The 17,273-nt window shown below is 51.0% G+C and overlaps 1 protein-coding gene across 4 annotated transcripts in view; it reads left to right on the top strand.

Moving 5' to 3' along the window:
• Window positions 1-17,273, top strand: part of LOC119405997 (polypyrimidine tract-binding protein 1) — a 150,622-nt gene that overhangs the window by 50,184 nt on the left and 83,165 nt on the right. For all 4 annotated transcript variants that reach the window (XM_037672821.2, XM_037672822.2, XM_037672820.2 and 1 more), the window contains one exon: window positions 1,652-1,699. In XM_037672821.2, the coding sequence (XP_037528749.1) occupies window positions 1,652-1,699 (48 nt within the window). The remainder of the gene's footprint in view (window positions 1-1,651; window positions 1,700-17,273) is intronic.

Here is a 17,273-nt window from a genome sequence, read left to right as displayed (position 1 = left end):
TGTAAATACATTGCACGGGCTTCTGCGCGTCCCTTTTTTTTTGTTGTTGTGATAACATTGCGCTGTTAAAGCCAATGACGAGAAAAATGTTTTTATGGAGGAACTTTAGTTTCGTGCCAAGTTTCATAATCTTGGTGAAGAACGCAGAAACAAATTTAGCTGGACCATAAGGTTTTATGACCCTGATCGTTCAATGCAACAGCGCAGTTTCTCGCTTTTCTTGAGAAAAAAAAATAGTAAAAAGGATTGCCTTCCTTCGTGAGCGAGCCAGCTGCCGCCAAGATGGCGCTAATAATGAAACTTGTTTCGCCGCTGGAGAAAGGTTTCAGCGTGTGTAGCTTGTTCCTCCATCGATCGCGCTTAACCCTTCCTGGACGCCTGCGTTCTTAAACTGCCGGCAGGCGGCGATACAACTTCACGGTAGTTCCATGTTGGCAGCAGCAGGCTGGATGGGGGATGGTTAGATTTGGACCCAGGGGGCCGCAACATTAGCAGACCAGGCCGCCAACATCGCCCCCAATACCCATTCAGTTTCAGCAAAACTTAATTCCCCCTTCCCTGGCAAGAGCAGCTGTCTTACCAATAAACGAAAACTTTGTGTGTGCTACTGTGAACGTTGAGGACCATAATACGTAGTATTGTTGCGAAATTTCAGCAAGAGCAGAGTAGTGTTAGCCACCGAATATTTTCTTTACATGTCATTAAAGAGAAACTGGACGTGGGCTCAATGGCGAATTTCTGCTCTGTTAGTGCATGATCGGTTCTAATCTAGCAGTTAACTGTATAGGTCGCGATAGCCTGTACAGAATGGAACGTTTAATTGGAAGCTATACGTTTTCGTACAAAGCGGGAACGAACTTTCTTTTTTTCGCAAATATCGCCTCCCGTAATACTTCTTTGCTGTAGAGAAGAAAAATCCTTGAATATGGGTTGTCGCTAAAGCCAACGTTTCGACGGGTGGTCTTCTTCGTTGAGGCAGTTCCTCGTTGCTGCCTTGAAGAAGACGAAGTCCACTTGTAACGTTGGCACATGCTTACCCGAAGGTCGCGCGATCGAATCTCGGTAGCGGCGCCCGCATTTCGATGGAGGCGGAATGGTGGAGGTCTGTGTACTTCGATTTAGGCGCACGTTAAAGAACCCCGGGTGGTCGAAATTTCCGGAGCCCTCCACTACGGCGTCCCTCATAATCATATCGTGGTTTTGGGACTTGAAACATCACAATTATTATTAACGTTGGCTCTAGCGACAAGTTTTCTCCTGAACAAGGGGTGTCACTAAAGCCAGTATTACAGGTGGTCTTGCCTTCGAGGCAATGACACCTTGTAGCTACCTTGAAGAAAACAGAAAACCACTAATCGATACGTTGACTCTAGCGACACCACTTCAAGGGTTTTTCATGTCTTCGAGTCTCAATGTTCTCCTGAACTTCGGCCTTTTTTTATGCTGCAGGGTGTACGTATAGACACTTCAGTTTTTTTTTTTTTTCTCATCCATTGCTTGCCTGCACGCCGCGAACGCCTCATTTTCTGTTCTTTCTTCTTCTCGCTCGAACTTTTCGTTTAAATTTTCACGCACGTGCGACCGCGGTCGCGCCTTGGTTCGTTCGCCCCTTTTGTTTGATTATTATTTCTTTTTTCTCCATTTTTTCCAGAACGACTACAACCACGCGTTAGCGCTCAAGAGAAAGCTGGACGACGACGTAAGTGTCCCTGTTTTAAAACTTTAATAAAACTGCACGATTCTTACTTTGCGGTTTACGCTTTTTTTTTTTTTTTTTGCTATCCTGCATGCTGCGCCGGGCCTTATTTCTCGCGCGGTCGGATATTGTGTTTTCGTTTTTGCTGACTTCATTTTTTTTTAAAATCCATTTCGACTGCGCACAGCTGTCGCCAAAACAGGCCTGTGGCGCAGAATCGAGATAACGGAGGTTCCCCCCTCCCTCCTTCTCTCCGCGGGGTTGTCGACCGCTGTTGTCAAATGCCTTTAAAAAATATATATTCGTATGGATTTTTTTGGAAGTATCGCGCATTAACCCTTTCATAAACCTCACACTCCCCCTTGCGCCCTTGCGCCGAAGTTATTTTTAAGATACTCATCACGCCTGAAAAAGAAAAGAAAACTGCATCAGTGCATCTGTACTTCACATTATCTTGGCGGGCTCCGTGTAAGCTTCATGGCTCCTAAATCCCGTGTCTGGCGGATACTGTCGTCGGATTGTTACTGGTAGAAGCCTCGTTGCCCCGGTAAACAAGCTTGGTAAACGCCCACAACATGTTATCCAACTTTTGCTGCTTACGGCTCCAGTAACTTAGTAAAATCAGTAAGCGGCACGAACCTTACGGACGACTGGAAGCTGTCCGTATTGTCGAGGGGGCCAATAGCGTGAGCCGGCTTATGGTGAGTATGCTTCAAGTGTCCGGGCCGAGTTTCATGAAACCTTTGTCTCGAAATGTGCAGTTGTCAGAGCTGCGAGAAGGTATCGTTAACCCTCTGTTTTTCGTGTTTTTTTTTTTCCCCACGGTTATTAACATCTCGCAATAACCATGACGTCATGTAGTTTCTCCTTTGCAACTCGTGAACATTTTTTTTTGCGTTTGTTTCGTGTAATCTCTTAGGCTACATGACTCATGTGCGAGCGCGGAACACCATAACGATAATGACTGCCCATGAAGGAAGGAGAAAAAAAAAGGCAACCTTGGGCGTCGCGGTCATGGTGGGGTTGCCACTCGCCCATCGTGGACACACTTGCAGCAGCAAGCCATCATTTCCCCGCTTCTGCCAATGTCGCTTACGTGCGCCTAGGGTGCCCTTGAGGAAGTTACGATGACTGTTATTGCAATAGCACAGAAGCGCACCTTCGAAGGTCGCCACTTTGTGTGCCCAGCATTTCCGCTGTCCCTACGGCGCAAGGCTTCGATTGGCTTTGCGTTTAGTAGTAATAGACTAAATACAGGCTCCGAACGTACTATCCACAAACAAGTGTTCGACCCATCGAACTGTATTTCCCTCTGGCTGTAATAACTTTCACCGAAACGTCCTGCTTGAAGGCCTCCTCAATAAAAAAGAAAAAAAAAAAATCATCGGGAGCTCCATACGCAGTGCACGACCTCGCCAGTTTCGGAGGCGATGTTGCGTTGGCGGGCGCGTTTTCCACTACCGCCGCCAGGCGGTGGCAGGTGTTCGGTGTGCGCTTTCTTCGCCGTCCGTCGGGTGTCGCCAGCTTCTGAGGTCTGACGCAAGGAGGTTATGACGTTCGGTGCTGCGCAGGCCCTCTGGAAGTGCGCGCTTCGTTTTGAACTGGTTTGAACTTGCGTGGCGACCTAGTAAGTTGTTGCTTGCATGTGTAATTATGTATGCGTAAGAAAAGCGAAGCAACATCATAATTTTACGCAGATCGCACTGTAACTTTGTAGAGTGAACTGCTTGGTCAGCAGTTGGTGGGCAAGAGCAGTGTGGTGAAGTACAGGACGATAAAGGGACGGATACAGAGCGACATTTACATTACGTGCAATGTAGTGCAGCCACGTTGCAGGCGTCACCTTTGTTTACGCAGCTGCCAGTCCCTTCTCGGGTGCTGTACGGCCAGCATCGGCTTATCGCTCGCACATCCGGTTCGAAGTAGCTTTTTTTTCTACCGATGGCTGCGCGTGGCGTGGCAGCGACCGGATGCGTGTTGCTCGGAAGGGGGTTCCGCCTCCTTTGTCCGGCCTAATGACTTACCGCAGCAGCCAGAATGGCTTTGTTTGGCGGCAGTCGGCTGCTCGCTCGGCCTCCTGTTACGGATTGCAGGTCTCGTAATGAGCCGCGTCAAGTGGTTGTTTGTTGGCTTTTGCTCGCACAGCGCGGCCGGTGCTCGTTCCTTACGCCCATAGGGTGCCCGTGCTTTTTTCTTTTTTTTTTTTGCTCTTTCATTTCGGCTGTCAAGGACGCGCGCAAACTCGGGCAACATACGTGTGGTGACCAACTGCGAAGTTTGCATTAATATAATTGCTGCCCGCCCCTGACCAGTACGGGGAATCGCTTGAGGGCAAATGTGTGTTTTGCACCTTCTTTGCGAAGATGAAAAAGCAGGGTTATCCCGTCTGCGACGGTGTCGGGGCGGGAAGTTGAGTGTTACCAGCCTGCCCATATCGAAATACTCAAGTTCGAACATGAGATCCTGTATATTGTATTACGTCAATAACTCTCATATACCGGGCGGTCGGTTATTACATGGAGACACACACACGATATGCGCTTTTCGTCGGTAGGCGGCGGCTGACTGATAGATTGTCCGGTAATTGCAAAAAAATCGGAGACATCACAGCTGTCAAATAGGCTATCTTGGTACTGTATCTTATCGATTCTGTTACTGCAAAGATAAGGGAATGAAAGAAGGGGGGGAGGGGTTGGTAGGCACTTTGCCGGCCGTCTCTCTCTCTCTCTCTCTCTCTCTCTCTCTCTCGCTGTTGCGAACAGTGGCCTTCGTGTCGCGTAGCGCGTATGTAGACGGACAACCGTAGCACGCGGGCAACCGTGACGCCGAATGCGCAGTTTCGGATCTCGGAGGTCGTGGTCGCCTTTTCCGGCGGCCAGACAGATGGCGCCACCGCATCCGACGGCAAGGAAGAAAGACCGAAGAGCCTTCCGCTTTCAGTGCACATGCTTTGTTTCACTCTTGTGGTTAAAAATAGTGTTCTAGGCTCTAACTTCAGAAATTGTGACCCCCCCCCCCCCTCTTTTCTTATTTTTGTTTTCTTCTTGAATGTGGACTTCCGAGGTTTTGTACGCTGCAAAAGTGTGGAGTTCCAAAGCACACGCCGTAAAGTAACAGATGAGTAACTACCTGCTGGTGTAGTGCTTTATTCTGCCCCGTTGTTTACAAAAACAATTTGTAAACTATTTTCCTGGTGTGCGTATTCGTCAGCTCTGATCTCATTTCTGCAGCAACTACCCTTTGAATATATAAAGCTCATTTCACGGCGCATTTGATAACCAACCATCTATTTAATTGTTTGTTTCTTGCCATTTCATTAGATTGTTGTCTGTGAAATATCTTTTGTAATAAATATTTATATTTATGAGACGCTTCGACGATGCTTTGAACTCCAGGAGTTGTGTGGCATATTTTGCCATCTGCTCCGAAAACACTTAAAGATGCTCCAAAGCAGTACTCTTTCTGCTCCGAAATCTGCTCCAAAAAGCAAACAGTCACCTCCATCTCTGCAAATACAAGCTCCGCCCCCTAAATTGCGGCTGCTTGCCCTTTATCTGTGCAAGAGAGTCGTGCTGGGTGGTTCCCTTTGTAACCGCAGTTATGTTTTCTCTGCTAGTGCAAGTACTAAGCGTATTAAGATTTAGAAGGTCGTCGTCACTACTTAAATTATTAAGAAAGGGAAATTGACAACCACCCGTTGACATTGACAACGGCCGTGGGAGGAGCTTACGTTTATTCTAACCGACCGCAGTCCATTTTTGCCGCAAAGGTTCTTCACGCGTTAGTTTCGTTCTTATCGTGTTGTACTTTTGTGTTTTCGCGTGCTCCTTGTGCCGTTACTGCACGACCGTCCCACTCCAGTCGCTGCTTGCAGTGGATTCTTCGACCGACCATCCATCCTGGCGGACAGCCGCGCAACATCTCTGTAAATAGAGCCACATTTGTGACAAAACCCCGTCACCACGCATCACATTTACCCTGGTTTATGCACGACCAACTCACACAAGTATTGTACGGATAGGGTAACACTAGCTCGTATTCTGTGGGAGTGTACAGCACTAATTGCCAAAGGTAGGCACGCGGCTTCCGTCGAGGACCTTCGGGCGCGTTGACGGACCGCGCTGCCCAGGCCTGGAACGGACCACCGACTCCGGGCGCAAAAGCAGGCCCAAGGGAAGCCGCTGAGAGAGTCGGCTCCTAAGCGGAAACCTAACCTAGCAACCTACACACGCAGGTTGAAACCAAAGTGTATTTTGGGCGAGCTACTTTCGAGAGGTTTTGCAGCGGCGAGGAAGGGGGGGAAAAAAAAAAGAGAAAATCTCTTCACGCGTCCCCTTTCGTGCCGTCTTCATCGTGAGCGGTCGTCGTGCTTGCTGATGCTTCGTAGCGGACCCAAACCTCTCTCGCCGCGATCATTCCTTCGGACATGCCGTGTCCAAAATCGCCAGCAGAGACGAAGAGACGAGCGCGCTCGTGTCACGGCCACCGCACCGGAGAACAACGCTAGCATTGCCAGCGTTGTTCTTCAGCCGCGCTGCCTTGCGTGGCTGCGTTCTCGTCGACCCTGAAAAGGTGCACGCGCGTCTTCTCCTTGCACGACTCTGCCGCCTCGATCCTTTCTTCTTCTTCGTTATTCTTGCTTTTGCAGTCGCAACTGTGGCTCCTTTTTCTGGCATCGCCGAGGAAGTTTCACGCTCTTCGTTCTCAACGGCGCTGCTTCGCCGAGGAGCAGCGCAGGCCATGACGTTCCTCGCGCGTGCGTTCTTCATTTTCTGGCGCACTCGCCGGCGGTCAGTCTTGTCCCGCGTCCGTCGTGTGGTGGTCCGGCCGCTTGCCTCGATGGTCTCCCACGGCACGCCGGCCTCTCTCTCTCTCTTAGTGTCGTTTGGCCAAAGCAACAGCGCTTGTCTGGCCGTCGCGGCAGCTAAGGTCAATGTCAGGGCGGCCATTGTTCTCAGGCCGCTTCTCGGTGTCTCTTATCTTTTTTTTTTTTCCTTCTTCTTCTTATTCTTCGTCCGCACGGTTCGCTTTTAAATCGCCGCTGGAATCGTTTCGCCTTTATGCGTATCTTTTCTTTCTTTTTGTCCTCGCACCGTGCGATGAAGGAAGCCCCTTCGCAGCGTAGCAGTGCTCAGCGTGCGCCTCTGCTCGTCTCGCATCGTTCGTGCCGTGCGGGTCTTTTATTATTTTTTTTTCTTCTTTTTCCATCCACGGCGCCGGCCTGCCTTCTTCTCGGCGGTGATGGTTCACGCGCGTGAGCGTCGCATTGTGCGGCAGCCTTCACGTCGCTGCTAGCGGCGTCGTTGGACGTCGTCGTCTCTGGCGAAGCGCGGCCGCGTCGCGCTTCCCGTTGTGCGCGCGCTAGGGGGGGGGGGGGGGGGGGGGGGGGGGAAGACGCCTCGCTTCGTATTGTCTGCCCCGCGCTCATTACGCCCCCCCCCCCAATCCCCCTTTTGTTTGTTCCGTTCCCTCTTCCCCCTGCGTGACATCGTTCCTGTCATGGTCGACGTCATTCTCTGCCGAGGCGCTGCGGCCAGCATTTCGAGCTGTTGCAATCGTTCACGGCGCTGGCATACTTTTTTTCTTTTTACAACGAACGTGTATATGGCTAGATTCGATTTCGTCTCGATCCGAGTGCAGACTTACGAACGGCTACATGACACCTCGAGTCTCCGCGCTCGTGCTATTGTGCTAAGCCACGAGCATGACGGTGCCGCGACCTCGAGTCGGCTCGACAGCAAAACGGTCCGCAGAGGCTCCGCGCTCGTGCGAGAAAGTAGTTCGGCGGACGTCTCTCCAGAAACGCTCAGGTCAAGCGTCTATAAGGAAAGCGTTCAGTAATAACTACATGAGTGTAAATGTCTGTCACTTCTAATGGAAATTTCGTCGCAGTTTTGCAATATCATTTTCTTGCTCCGTTTATGGAAAGCACGCGAACGGTGGAAACGCGGACTTTTCCTCAGATATACTTTAAGATCTTCATCCTGCTTTTTCGATTCCTTCCGCCAGCCCGAGTTTGAAACTGGTAAATACCCCCATTTTGTTGCTAGGGTTCCTATTTTTTTTCGCTTTTTTTAAATTCATCATGTAAAATCATATCTTTCGGAGCAGCCGTCAGCTGTCTAGCGGGCCCCAGTGAACACGTCACGTCCGCCCCTCGCCGGGGGTCAATAGCACCGGTTAAGAAACCTCGTTATCATAATTATCATGACGTCTTCACCTCTGCAATGTTCATGGGCTTCTTGCACGATTCCATAGGTACTCTTCCCACTTCATTGCAATCAGTATATCACCGAAGCAGTATGCTGGTGTATTCAGCTAAGTAGAACTCGTGTATTTTTACTGAGTTAACGTGGGCATAGGTTTGGGCATGCGTGATCTATGACTTGCAGTGAAGGAGAGTGGAAAGGGCACAGATTTTACTTTGTAGCACATTTTCCATAAAACTTGCACACGACTTGCAAATATATATATATATATATATATATATATATATATATATATATATATATATATATATATATATATATATTTCATTCATCCTACCTTCATTACTTTACTGGTCCATTCTGTTCTCTTGTTCCCGAGGCTTTTCTTTTTTTTTTTTTACTTGTACGAGTTGTGCTACATACAATTTATGGAGACTCTTAATGCCGCCATTTTTTTGGGGTCCTCTTAGCGTGACTATTGTATCCGTTACAGCTAGATGAACTGTGGACTCGTACGCATGAAAACGTCTCTACGGATACATTTGGCGCTTAGTGACGACATACAGAACCTGGTAAACCATTCGTGCAAGCAGTCCAAGATGGCGGACTTCGAAATTCTTGAATTTTTCCTCAAAAGCTTCTCCAAACTTACACAAACAAACAAAAGAAGAACTGCGGCACCACCTTTGTGCGCATCGTATATAGTTTTACGCAGGCGCCATACCTTGAATTCCTCAAGTCCAACGTTGCGTGGCTGTATATATATATATGTGTGCTATTCCGGTTACCATCGCCGGCACCGTCCGTCGTACGACCATGCGAGCCACGGCCGGCTGCCTAGAGCACCTCGCTGACCCTTTTGGTGGTACCGGCCACTCGGAACGGCCCCCCCAGCACCCATTGTCTTATTCGTCGTCGGCGGACCATCGAGACCTTGACCCCGCGGCACGCCAGCTCTGACACGATGACACTACCGGTTGTGCGGGTTCTCGGCGCTGGCCCCCACTTGCGCCGTGCGCTGCCGCTTCGCCTTTGGGTATTGCTCGAAGAGTTCCGGATTGGTCGACCTTTCGGTGTTACGTCAGAGCGGCGCATCTGTGCGCAGGATAAGCATAAGCAAGCATGTCCCGTCCGGCAGGATGCGAGCAGCTCCGGGCCACCAGTGCCGAAGCTCTCCCTCTAGCCAGCCAGCACACGCGCTCGAGACGATTCCAGGAATTTCCTTCGTGTAAGAAGCCAACGCGTTGAGATGCTTGAGGAGCTGTCACGACGCTGACAGGACTGTCATCGAGTCGCCGTTATGCGCAAATGTGCGCTGTTTTCGGGTTCACGATTTGCAATTTGCATTAAATCAAAGCGCGAGATCTCAAGACTTCGTTTTAATGCAAGACCAACTAGCCCAGCTCTCAGTCCTGATCGCTTTAGCGTTTCCAAAAAATGCGGGGGCGCGACGGCGTCGGTGCATATAGTACGTGCTCGAGGGAAGGATGGCAACTCGAGAAGCCGGAACCGCGTGTTCCGCGAAACCGCTGGCGGGTCCTCCGCTTTGGCAACGCCGCTGAAAAGCATCTGCGGCACTCTCGCGGATGTCGTCGTCGTCTGAAGAGGAGTCGCGTTCCTTTCTTTTCAGTTCGTTTATTTGTGCAAGCCGAGGTTTTCCTCCTCACCCCCTCGGGTGTTGAGCGTCACATGGCGACCACGTGTTCGAGCATTCCAAACCGCGCTCCAGTAGCGGAGGCGGGTACACTTCCCGTGCTTGGGCTGTTGACAGGTCGGACCGTCGGGTTGCGCACCTCGGACTGGGATCGCTGTCCACTGCGTGCAGTGCACGTTGGTTCGGACCTGGAAGAGGTCATTCATAACCCAACCGGACGACCAATTTTGTTACAGCTTTACGTCGGTTTTCGTGTAGCTTCGCGAGCTCCCTGTAGCCCGAGCATTCGGAAACAATAAAATGCCGGAGAAAACAACCGAGCGTAGCGAGGGGGAGGCAACTCAGTGGTTCGGATTGTTAGTTATAAGCTTCGTACTGATTACAACGCAGCTACTACAACAGAGCACGCGCAAATATAAACAAGTTTGTGGAACGAAGTACAACTACAGGTCAAGTGGCGACCTATCTAGCGGCTTTCTTTCGAAGGCTTACATTCAGCAGTTATTTAACGAATTACGACGAGTACTTTTTTGCAAGGTCGTATTGTTTATGCAGAAACTACACTACCGTCAGTCACACTTAGCATGTCGTAAAAGGTGGCCGTAGCATGGGGCGCACTCGGCTAGGGCGGAAATCGCACTCAAGTCCCCGAAGGCGGCAGTCCTGGTTTCTTCGGTAAAACGGACGATTGGACGAGTTGGTGATTGTTAATCATTGCGCGTGTGGGGGAAGTAGCGCACAGGACCAACACTAAGGAAGATTGTTCGGGACTGGTTTGCTGGATTTGCCGTCCCGGACTGTCTGGGAATGCCCCGGACACTGCGCACGTAACGCCCATTGGCTGAACAACGTGCTATGTCATATCGCCTTGTGCAGTTGTTTAGGACTCGCGTGGTCAGACAATCTGAACAGGCCTCACGGAAGCGCACGTCTCGTGTTCAGTCCGCGCCCAGTCGTCACGTGACCGGTGCGCCGTACACGCACCATTTTGGCACGCTCAGATTCTGTCTGCGCGCGTACACTCTAAGGAGGCGCGCGTTAAAGGGACACTAAAGGCAAATATTAAGTCTACGTTGATTGTTGAAATAGCGGTCCAGAAGCCTCGTAGCGCTGCTTTTGTGCCAGGGAAGTGCTTATTTTGAAATAAAATCACGTTTTTAGTGGTCCGCATCGCGTTAGCGCGCTTCAAATCTCCCGCCTGAAAATACGACTCTCATACGTCACTGCTGCCGTGCCCAACGTTTCCCGCTTTCACTGCGCGGCCGCCGACACTAGTAGCAGCCGAGCGGAAGTAGCGGGACCCACAGTAGCAACAACGGCGCTGCGGCAAAGACTTGCTCGGATGGGCACATTCAAAGCCGTCACCAAGTGGCGGTTGGTCTCGTAATCCTCAGTACGAAAGTGCAGCGAGCACACACGCAAGGGTTTTGACTGTTTAGCACACTGGCGCAATGGCATGACACTATAAGCCACTTCGAGCGTAAGGGTTCATTCCGCGGCACCCAGTGAAAAGACACACAGCTTTCCTTGCTGCAGCGCTGGCGTTGTGCACCATTCGGGCATCCGGCAATATCACACGCATGCGGCATTTTGTCGAACTTCCTGTCAGAGCGACCTTCACGAGCGCGCAAAACACGCACGGCAGTACGCGATCCCGAAACTACCACTGAGACGGGCGAGGCACAGCTCGGCGAAAACGGAACCTTTGAACCACGCGCGCCGTTCCCCATGGCAACGCCACGGAGGTTTTGTTTTCCATGAATCAAGCGGAAACGAACAAACAGCATTTTATTGCGTGTTTTGATGCTCGGAATGTTCTTTTTTTACTGCTGCTAGTTTGATTACTAGTGATTTATTGTAGGCCGACTTCCCTACGTCATCGGGATCACTTCGAAAATGTCCCACTCGTGGCGCTCATCATGTGATACATTTAGCTTAATTTCTCGGTAAGTAGGGCACTGCTGTTTATAATATTGCCGTTTTAGAAGTTGTCATACATTGGGCTTTCACTCTGACATAAATTGTTATTTGCCTTTAGTGTCCCTTTAACTCTTTTGGGGTCCCGCTTGTCTCCAAAAAGTTGTTTCTTTAAAGAGAGTCGTATACGTTTGTATATGTCTTCCTACGCTTTTGAATAAACTTCCGTTTGCTAGCTTAGGTCGGCAAACTCACTCATGAGTCGACTCACTCAGACTCAGATCGAGCCGTGAGTCTGAGTCTGAGTGAGTCAGGCTGAGTAATGTTTTCGTGAGTCTGAGTCCGAATGAGTCTGTTTGAGAAAAATTTCAGTGAGTGTGAATTCGAGTGAGTCCGAATGAGGAAAATTTTGGTGAGTTCGAGTCCGAGTGAGCCCTAAGGACAAAATATATTTCATGAGTGAGTCTTAAATGAGCTCCACATTTCGTTGCCGACCTATGGCTGCTAGTAGCGCGTCGTCCTGTCCCCTTCGTTTGTCTGTGTCGCGTTTTTTTTTTTTTTTTCGCGCTTTCTTCAAATATAAGTCAAGTACGTGGCATTTCAGGACTAACAGAAATAGCCAAATGAATTTTTGTAGAGTGTAGAGGACTCTCCGCGGAGTTTTCCGCACTGCTCCCGACAGTCAGCTGGCGTCCGGGGTGACTCGCGAGCGAGCCTCGAAACAATGGGAAAAAGTGCGACGGAAGGAGGCGGCGGTGCAAAACGGCGTACACCCTCTTCCCGCTCGCACGAACGCTGCCCAAGCGTGGCGTCTGCCGCTGAGCCCGAGACCGCTGCGCGCTGCGCCTACATGCATAGCACGTGCTCGGAAGTGCGTTTCAGCGAGGAAGAAACAAAACAAGACACCAAGTAGAAGTAAAATGCCGGGAGCCGCGTGCGCCTTAGCTAGAGGTCGTGGGATCGGATCCCTTCGGATGGGCTTTTATCTCGCGGTCTTGTGTTATTTTGTTTTGTTTCTGCGATCTCACTGCCGCAGCCATTTTCCGAGCTGGCCGGAACCTATTATTTGTGTGTCACACGCTCGCTGTTTATGGCGTTCAACGTACTTTTGTCTGCAGGGCAAGTGCCGTGTTTACTCGTATCTTAGACACCCCATCACCACCGGCAGTTTCTTTCATGCCTGCGGTAATTGTAGATGAGAGAGATAGATAGAGAGCGCTAAATGATCGACCGAGGCCTCTTTGGCGAAACAGTTGAAATGAACGGTGATTGGGTGAAGTCTAGTGCGAAGTTCCATACCGATGTCACTGTTTGACCTGGCGAGATCTCGAAATTTCTTGACTCGATGAGACATGCGAGGCTATCGCTTTCAAAAGAAACGAATTTTTGGTCATATACCAATTGTCGCGTTGTTTCTCCCGGAGATTTGTTTTGTCTCATTAATCTCAGCCTTCTCTCTCACTCTAGAGGGAATCACTGAGATTTCTACTTCAAATGTCATGCACCCATCACTCCTTGTTCTGGCAAGGACTGCTGCCGAGGCTGTGTGACTTCGTGTAAAACCCAAAAGTTTTGACCACTTTTAAACTCATCGCACGCAGTCATTACTTTTCACTAATATTAGGTCCCATATAACGCTGTATTATTTTTGGTCACCTTGAGTACTACTTTATAACCGAGTCGACCAGCAACCCCGCGTTCGGCGCTCTTTGGCCAGAATTGCCCTTGCGCCTTAAACAATCTGCCATCATCATCAGATTAGTTTTGTGCACCGCCGTCCAAACGGGGTAGGTATGTGTAAAGGTCTTTTCAGCTTTAATGTAGAGGTGCGAGATGGAGGCCGGCCGGCGTTCCGCCATCGTTTAGCGCGTTTTCGGCCACCTCCATTTCTCGGCATCGATTACGGGGATCGTGTATTTTCGTTTTTCTTCTTTGCTCTCTGTCACGATGCTCAGGCGAAACAGTATCGCATTTCTCGGTCCCCGTGCTCGCTCTTCCTACTTTTCTTCACTTTGAGGTCGTACGAAATGGTGAGCGGGTGGGGGGTCACCCACGGGGGCTTCTCGTGCAGCGCCGGGTTCTTCCTCTTCGTCTTGATCGTCTGCTGGAGAAGAAGAACCGGTTTCAGTTATTCTCCTATAGCATCCCTGGTCGATGCACGGCGCAGTGTGGGCGGCCGCCGGCCCGTCTGCATGGCTCGCCGCCTGCCGCGGCGTTACATCATCGGGGGTAGAAGGGAGAGATGGACGTGGGTTGTGGGCTCGCCGAAGACACTACCACCCCCAACCCATTGTCTTCTCGGCTCGACCCGAGAGAAACAGGGCGGCCCCGATGGGTGCTACTCTCATCCGCTAGTTATGCTCCGGACCCGCTAACGCCGCCCTCGCGTCGACATCGTGCGTGTTTGTTCAGCCTTGCTTTTCCAGGGGTGTAGTCAGATTTTTTTTTTCGTTGGGTGAGGGGTTTCTACAACTCTTTGTGTAGGTTAGTTTGTGTGTTTGTATGAGCTAGCGTTGAAAGTTGGGCGAGTTGGTACGGGATCGTATGCCGAGAAACTGCGCAGCAGGACAGGACAGAAAGAAACGCAGACTCACAACTGTTGTGAGTCTGGGATCAGTTGTGAGTCTGCCTCATTGTAGATTGTACAGCCCAACGAATCGACGGGACACAAGAAAGGTACACACACAGCAGGGCATAACTTTCAGCAAGTTAGCGCTCTGTTGTGCGTAAGTGTCTTTGTTGTGTCCTGTCGACTCGCTGCATTGTACAATCAACAGTGAGGCAGACTCTCAACTGATCCCAGACTCACAATAGTTGTGAGTCTGGGCTCGTCTGCCTCTTCATTCTTTATGTCCCGTCTTGCTGCGCAGTTTCTCAGAAGGTATGTTTGTGTGTATGCGTGTAATACACGCACGCAAAATTAAAAAAAAAATTCGGTGGTGGGGCTTCTTTCCTCTCCATCGCTGCTGTTGCCGTTGAGGTTTTCTTTGCATGCGCGACCTCCAAGCAGTGCTCGCTCGGTTGTTGGTTGCTGTCATGTGCGGAGGCGGGAAAAGGAGAGCGAGGGGGTGAATTCGCGCCTGCGCAATCGTGCTCTCTAGTAACACGTTCACTCCTCGTCGTGAATGTTTTTTTTTACGAAGGCACGGTGGGCAGAAGAGTTACTTTTTTCCCTTATGCTTTGGGTGTCTCTCGTAGAAGAATGGTGTACGCAATCCCCCCGCTCACTTCGCCAGCCTGAGAGGCACGCACATTTGCTACGTAGGTCACGTTTCGTGCTCTCGGTCTCGGCACGCCTTGACGCTAACGCTGGATCTCGGCTTCATGGGCGAGAGAGACAGAGAGGGAGAAGGGGACCGCATGGGCGCACCAGAGAGAACCAAGCCTGTGCGACTCTTAGAAAACCCGGTGGTCACGGTGCAGCGTGAAAACAAATAACTCACTACGAGAGACGGGACCCTTTCAAAGGGGTTTACTGTAGCTAACCGAATAATCTCGGCACTGCTCTCAGCACAACAGAAGCAATCTTTTTGCGTGTATTGTTGGTGTCACCTTTTCTTTCTTTTTTTTTTCCACCTACATCGTCATATAAGTAAGGTTGCCTGCTGCGAGCGCGTTAGGTGAAGTCTCCTTCGCGTCGCCCAAGAATGTGTCGTTAGAGACCATGAGACACCAGGAAAATGTGAATATTCCAGCGGCTCAAATGTATGTGCTGTGGAAGCAGGACCGCAACGCTTGCTTGGGTTCGAATACCGGAGCCCTCAGGTGTAGCACCCCAGACGGGCCGGGCCGCCGCTAGCCGGCATTCTTCGAGGACACACGCGCGCGCACCCGCGGATTGTGTTATCGTTAATTTTGGAGGAGGCTGCGCGTACGCAAAACCATGACGCTCACTCGGTGATGCTGCTGCAGCGTGTAGTGCTCACTGACATGCGCCCCTCCCCCCTATTTCGCCGCGTTCCCTGGTTACATTTTTTGACGCTTTGCTCCTTCCCGCGCGGCGATGCGCCAGCCGGCGCGCAGCCTGTGCCGCATACTGCGGCTCCCCGCGTCAGCAGCACTGCGCGATGCCTGTTGGCGAACCGCCTCGTTTCGGCATCTCACCGACCGAAGTTGGCTGCCGTCGCCGGTAACGAGTCGTGATGAGCGCGTGACAGTCGGGCACCCTGTCTGTCTCTCGACCGCCGACGTTGCGAGGGAGGAAAGTGGTCGGCACTGCCGCCGTTGCTTGCGCGAACACTTTGAAGCGGCGGAAAGGAGGCACAATCTGGGGTCGGTGTAGCGTGGTGGCTACGGTGCTCGGCTGCTAACCCAAAAAAGTCGCGGGTTCGATTCCTGCCGCGGAGAGATGCTCGAGGCCCGTGTTCCGTGCCACTTCAGCGCACTTTAGGGAATCCCAGGTGGTCAAAATTGTGTGCAGCCCTCCGCTACGGCGTCTGTCATAGCCAGAGTCGCCTTGGGATGTTAAACCCCGCAAACCACCCAAGCAACCAACGAGCAACAAACTCGGGTACGGAACTCAAACAAGTAGAACCTAGACACGGGGTACATAGACAGGAGGGTGTACCCGCTATTTTGGTTCCACTGTTAGAAAAATCTGGGTTATTGCGCGCCAGAAGCATCTACTATGATTATGAGGCACGCCGTGGTGGTACCAGACTCCGTCTTCATTTTGAGCCCCCACCTGGGGACTTAACGTAAGAGGTTATTCTTTATTTTTCCCCTCGAGGTTGGAAGAAAGAAATGGGAGTTGATCGCCCTTGCTTGGTGTCCGGCATCGTTCAACGCGTATTTCGTCGCTCGTGCCCCCCGACGTACGCAACGCACGAAGTCCCCGGATGATCTCGCACACGAGCACGCAGACTGCCTTGTAGTGGAGCACACCACCTGTCTGGCCCCACCGCGTTCAGAAGCCGTCTACACGCTGCTTGTCCGGCGAGTTTCGTATGCGGGACAGCGCGCTTCCTGCGGCGGCGCCAAGCGCTGTGCCGTACCAAACGTAACGATCCGCGACTCGCTTTCTTGCTTGCTTGGCGACGCGTGTCACCTCCTCCTCCTCTTCTCGAGTAATATCTCCTCCTCGTTTTCTCACTGACCGTCGCCGTCTTCCAGCCGGCTGCTTGCTTACCTCTCCTCCATCCGCGCGTGGACGGCCCATCGTGCGAAATGGGCTGCCATGGCGCTTTGCTGTCGCTGCTGCCGGCTTCTGGCCGTTGCCTCTCGCTCTAAATATACTGTGTGTGTGTGTGTGTGTGTGTGTGTGTGTGTGTGTGTGTGTGTGTGTGTGTGTGTGTGTGGTCCCTGTCAGGAACGTAGCCAGGGGGTGGGGGGATTATGACAAATGAAAATGCAATTGAAGTGGACGAAAAGACAACTTGGACGACCTACAAAGTTCGGATAACGACGTTGTTTCTGCGCAGGATCGCTTTATTGTTATTATTTTACCGGCTGCGTGTAAACCCACCACCACCTCCAAAGTATTTTACTGGCTACACGACTGATCCATGTCACTGCATACACAGTCAGCGAAGGAACTCAAAACATAGCTTAGATACGCTAAGAACGTAAAGGACCAGTACCAAGGACACTGCCCGTTCATTTTTTTACAAAGTGGAGATGCATGCACATGGTTTCGGTTTGTTACAAGGCCATCAGCGCTCGCCCTGTCCACTAGCTGTCTTCTTTTCTACCTCAGACCTTTTGTTTCCTTGATAGCTGTCTGATAACCTGTGTAGAACAGGAGCATTATTTGACGTTATTAAGCGACGAGGCGCAGGCAGCGTACCGATGACGCCCT

The sequence above is a fragment of the Rhipicephalus sanguineus genome, chromosome 9, assembly GCF_013339695.2.
Source record: "Rhipicephalus sanguineus isolate Rsan-2018 chromosome 9, BIME_Rsan_1.4, whole genome shotgun sequence".
In the NCBI taxonomy this organism is placed as follows: Eukaryota; Metazoa; Arthropoda; class Arachnida; order Ixodida; family Ixodidae; genus Rhipicephalus; species Rhipicephalus sanguineus.
This window is presented reverse-complemented; position numbering and strand designations above follow the sequence as displayed.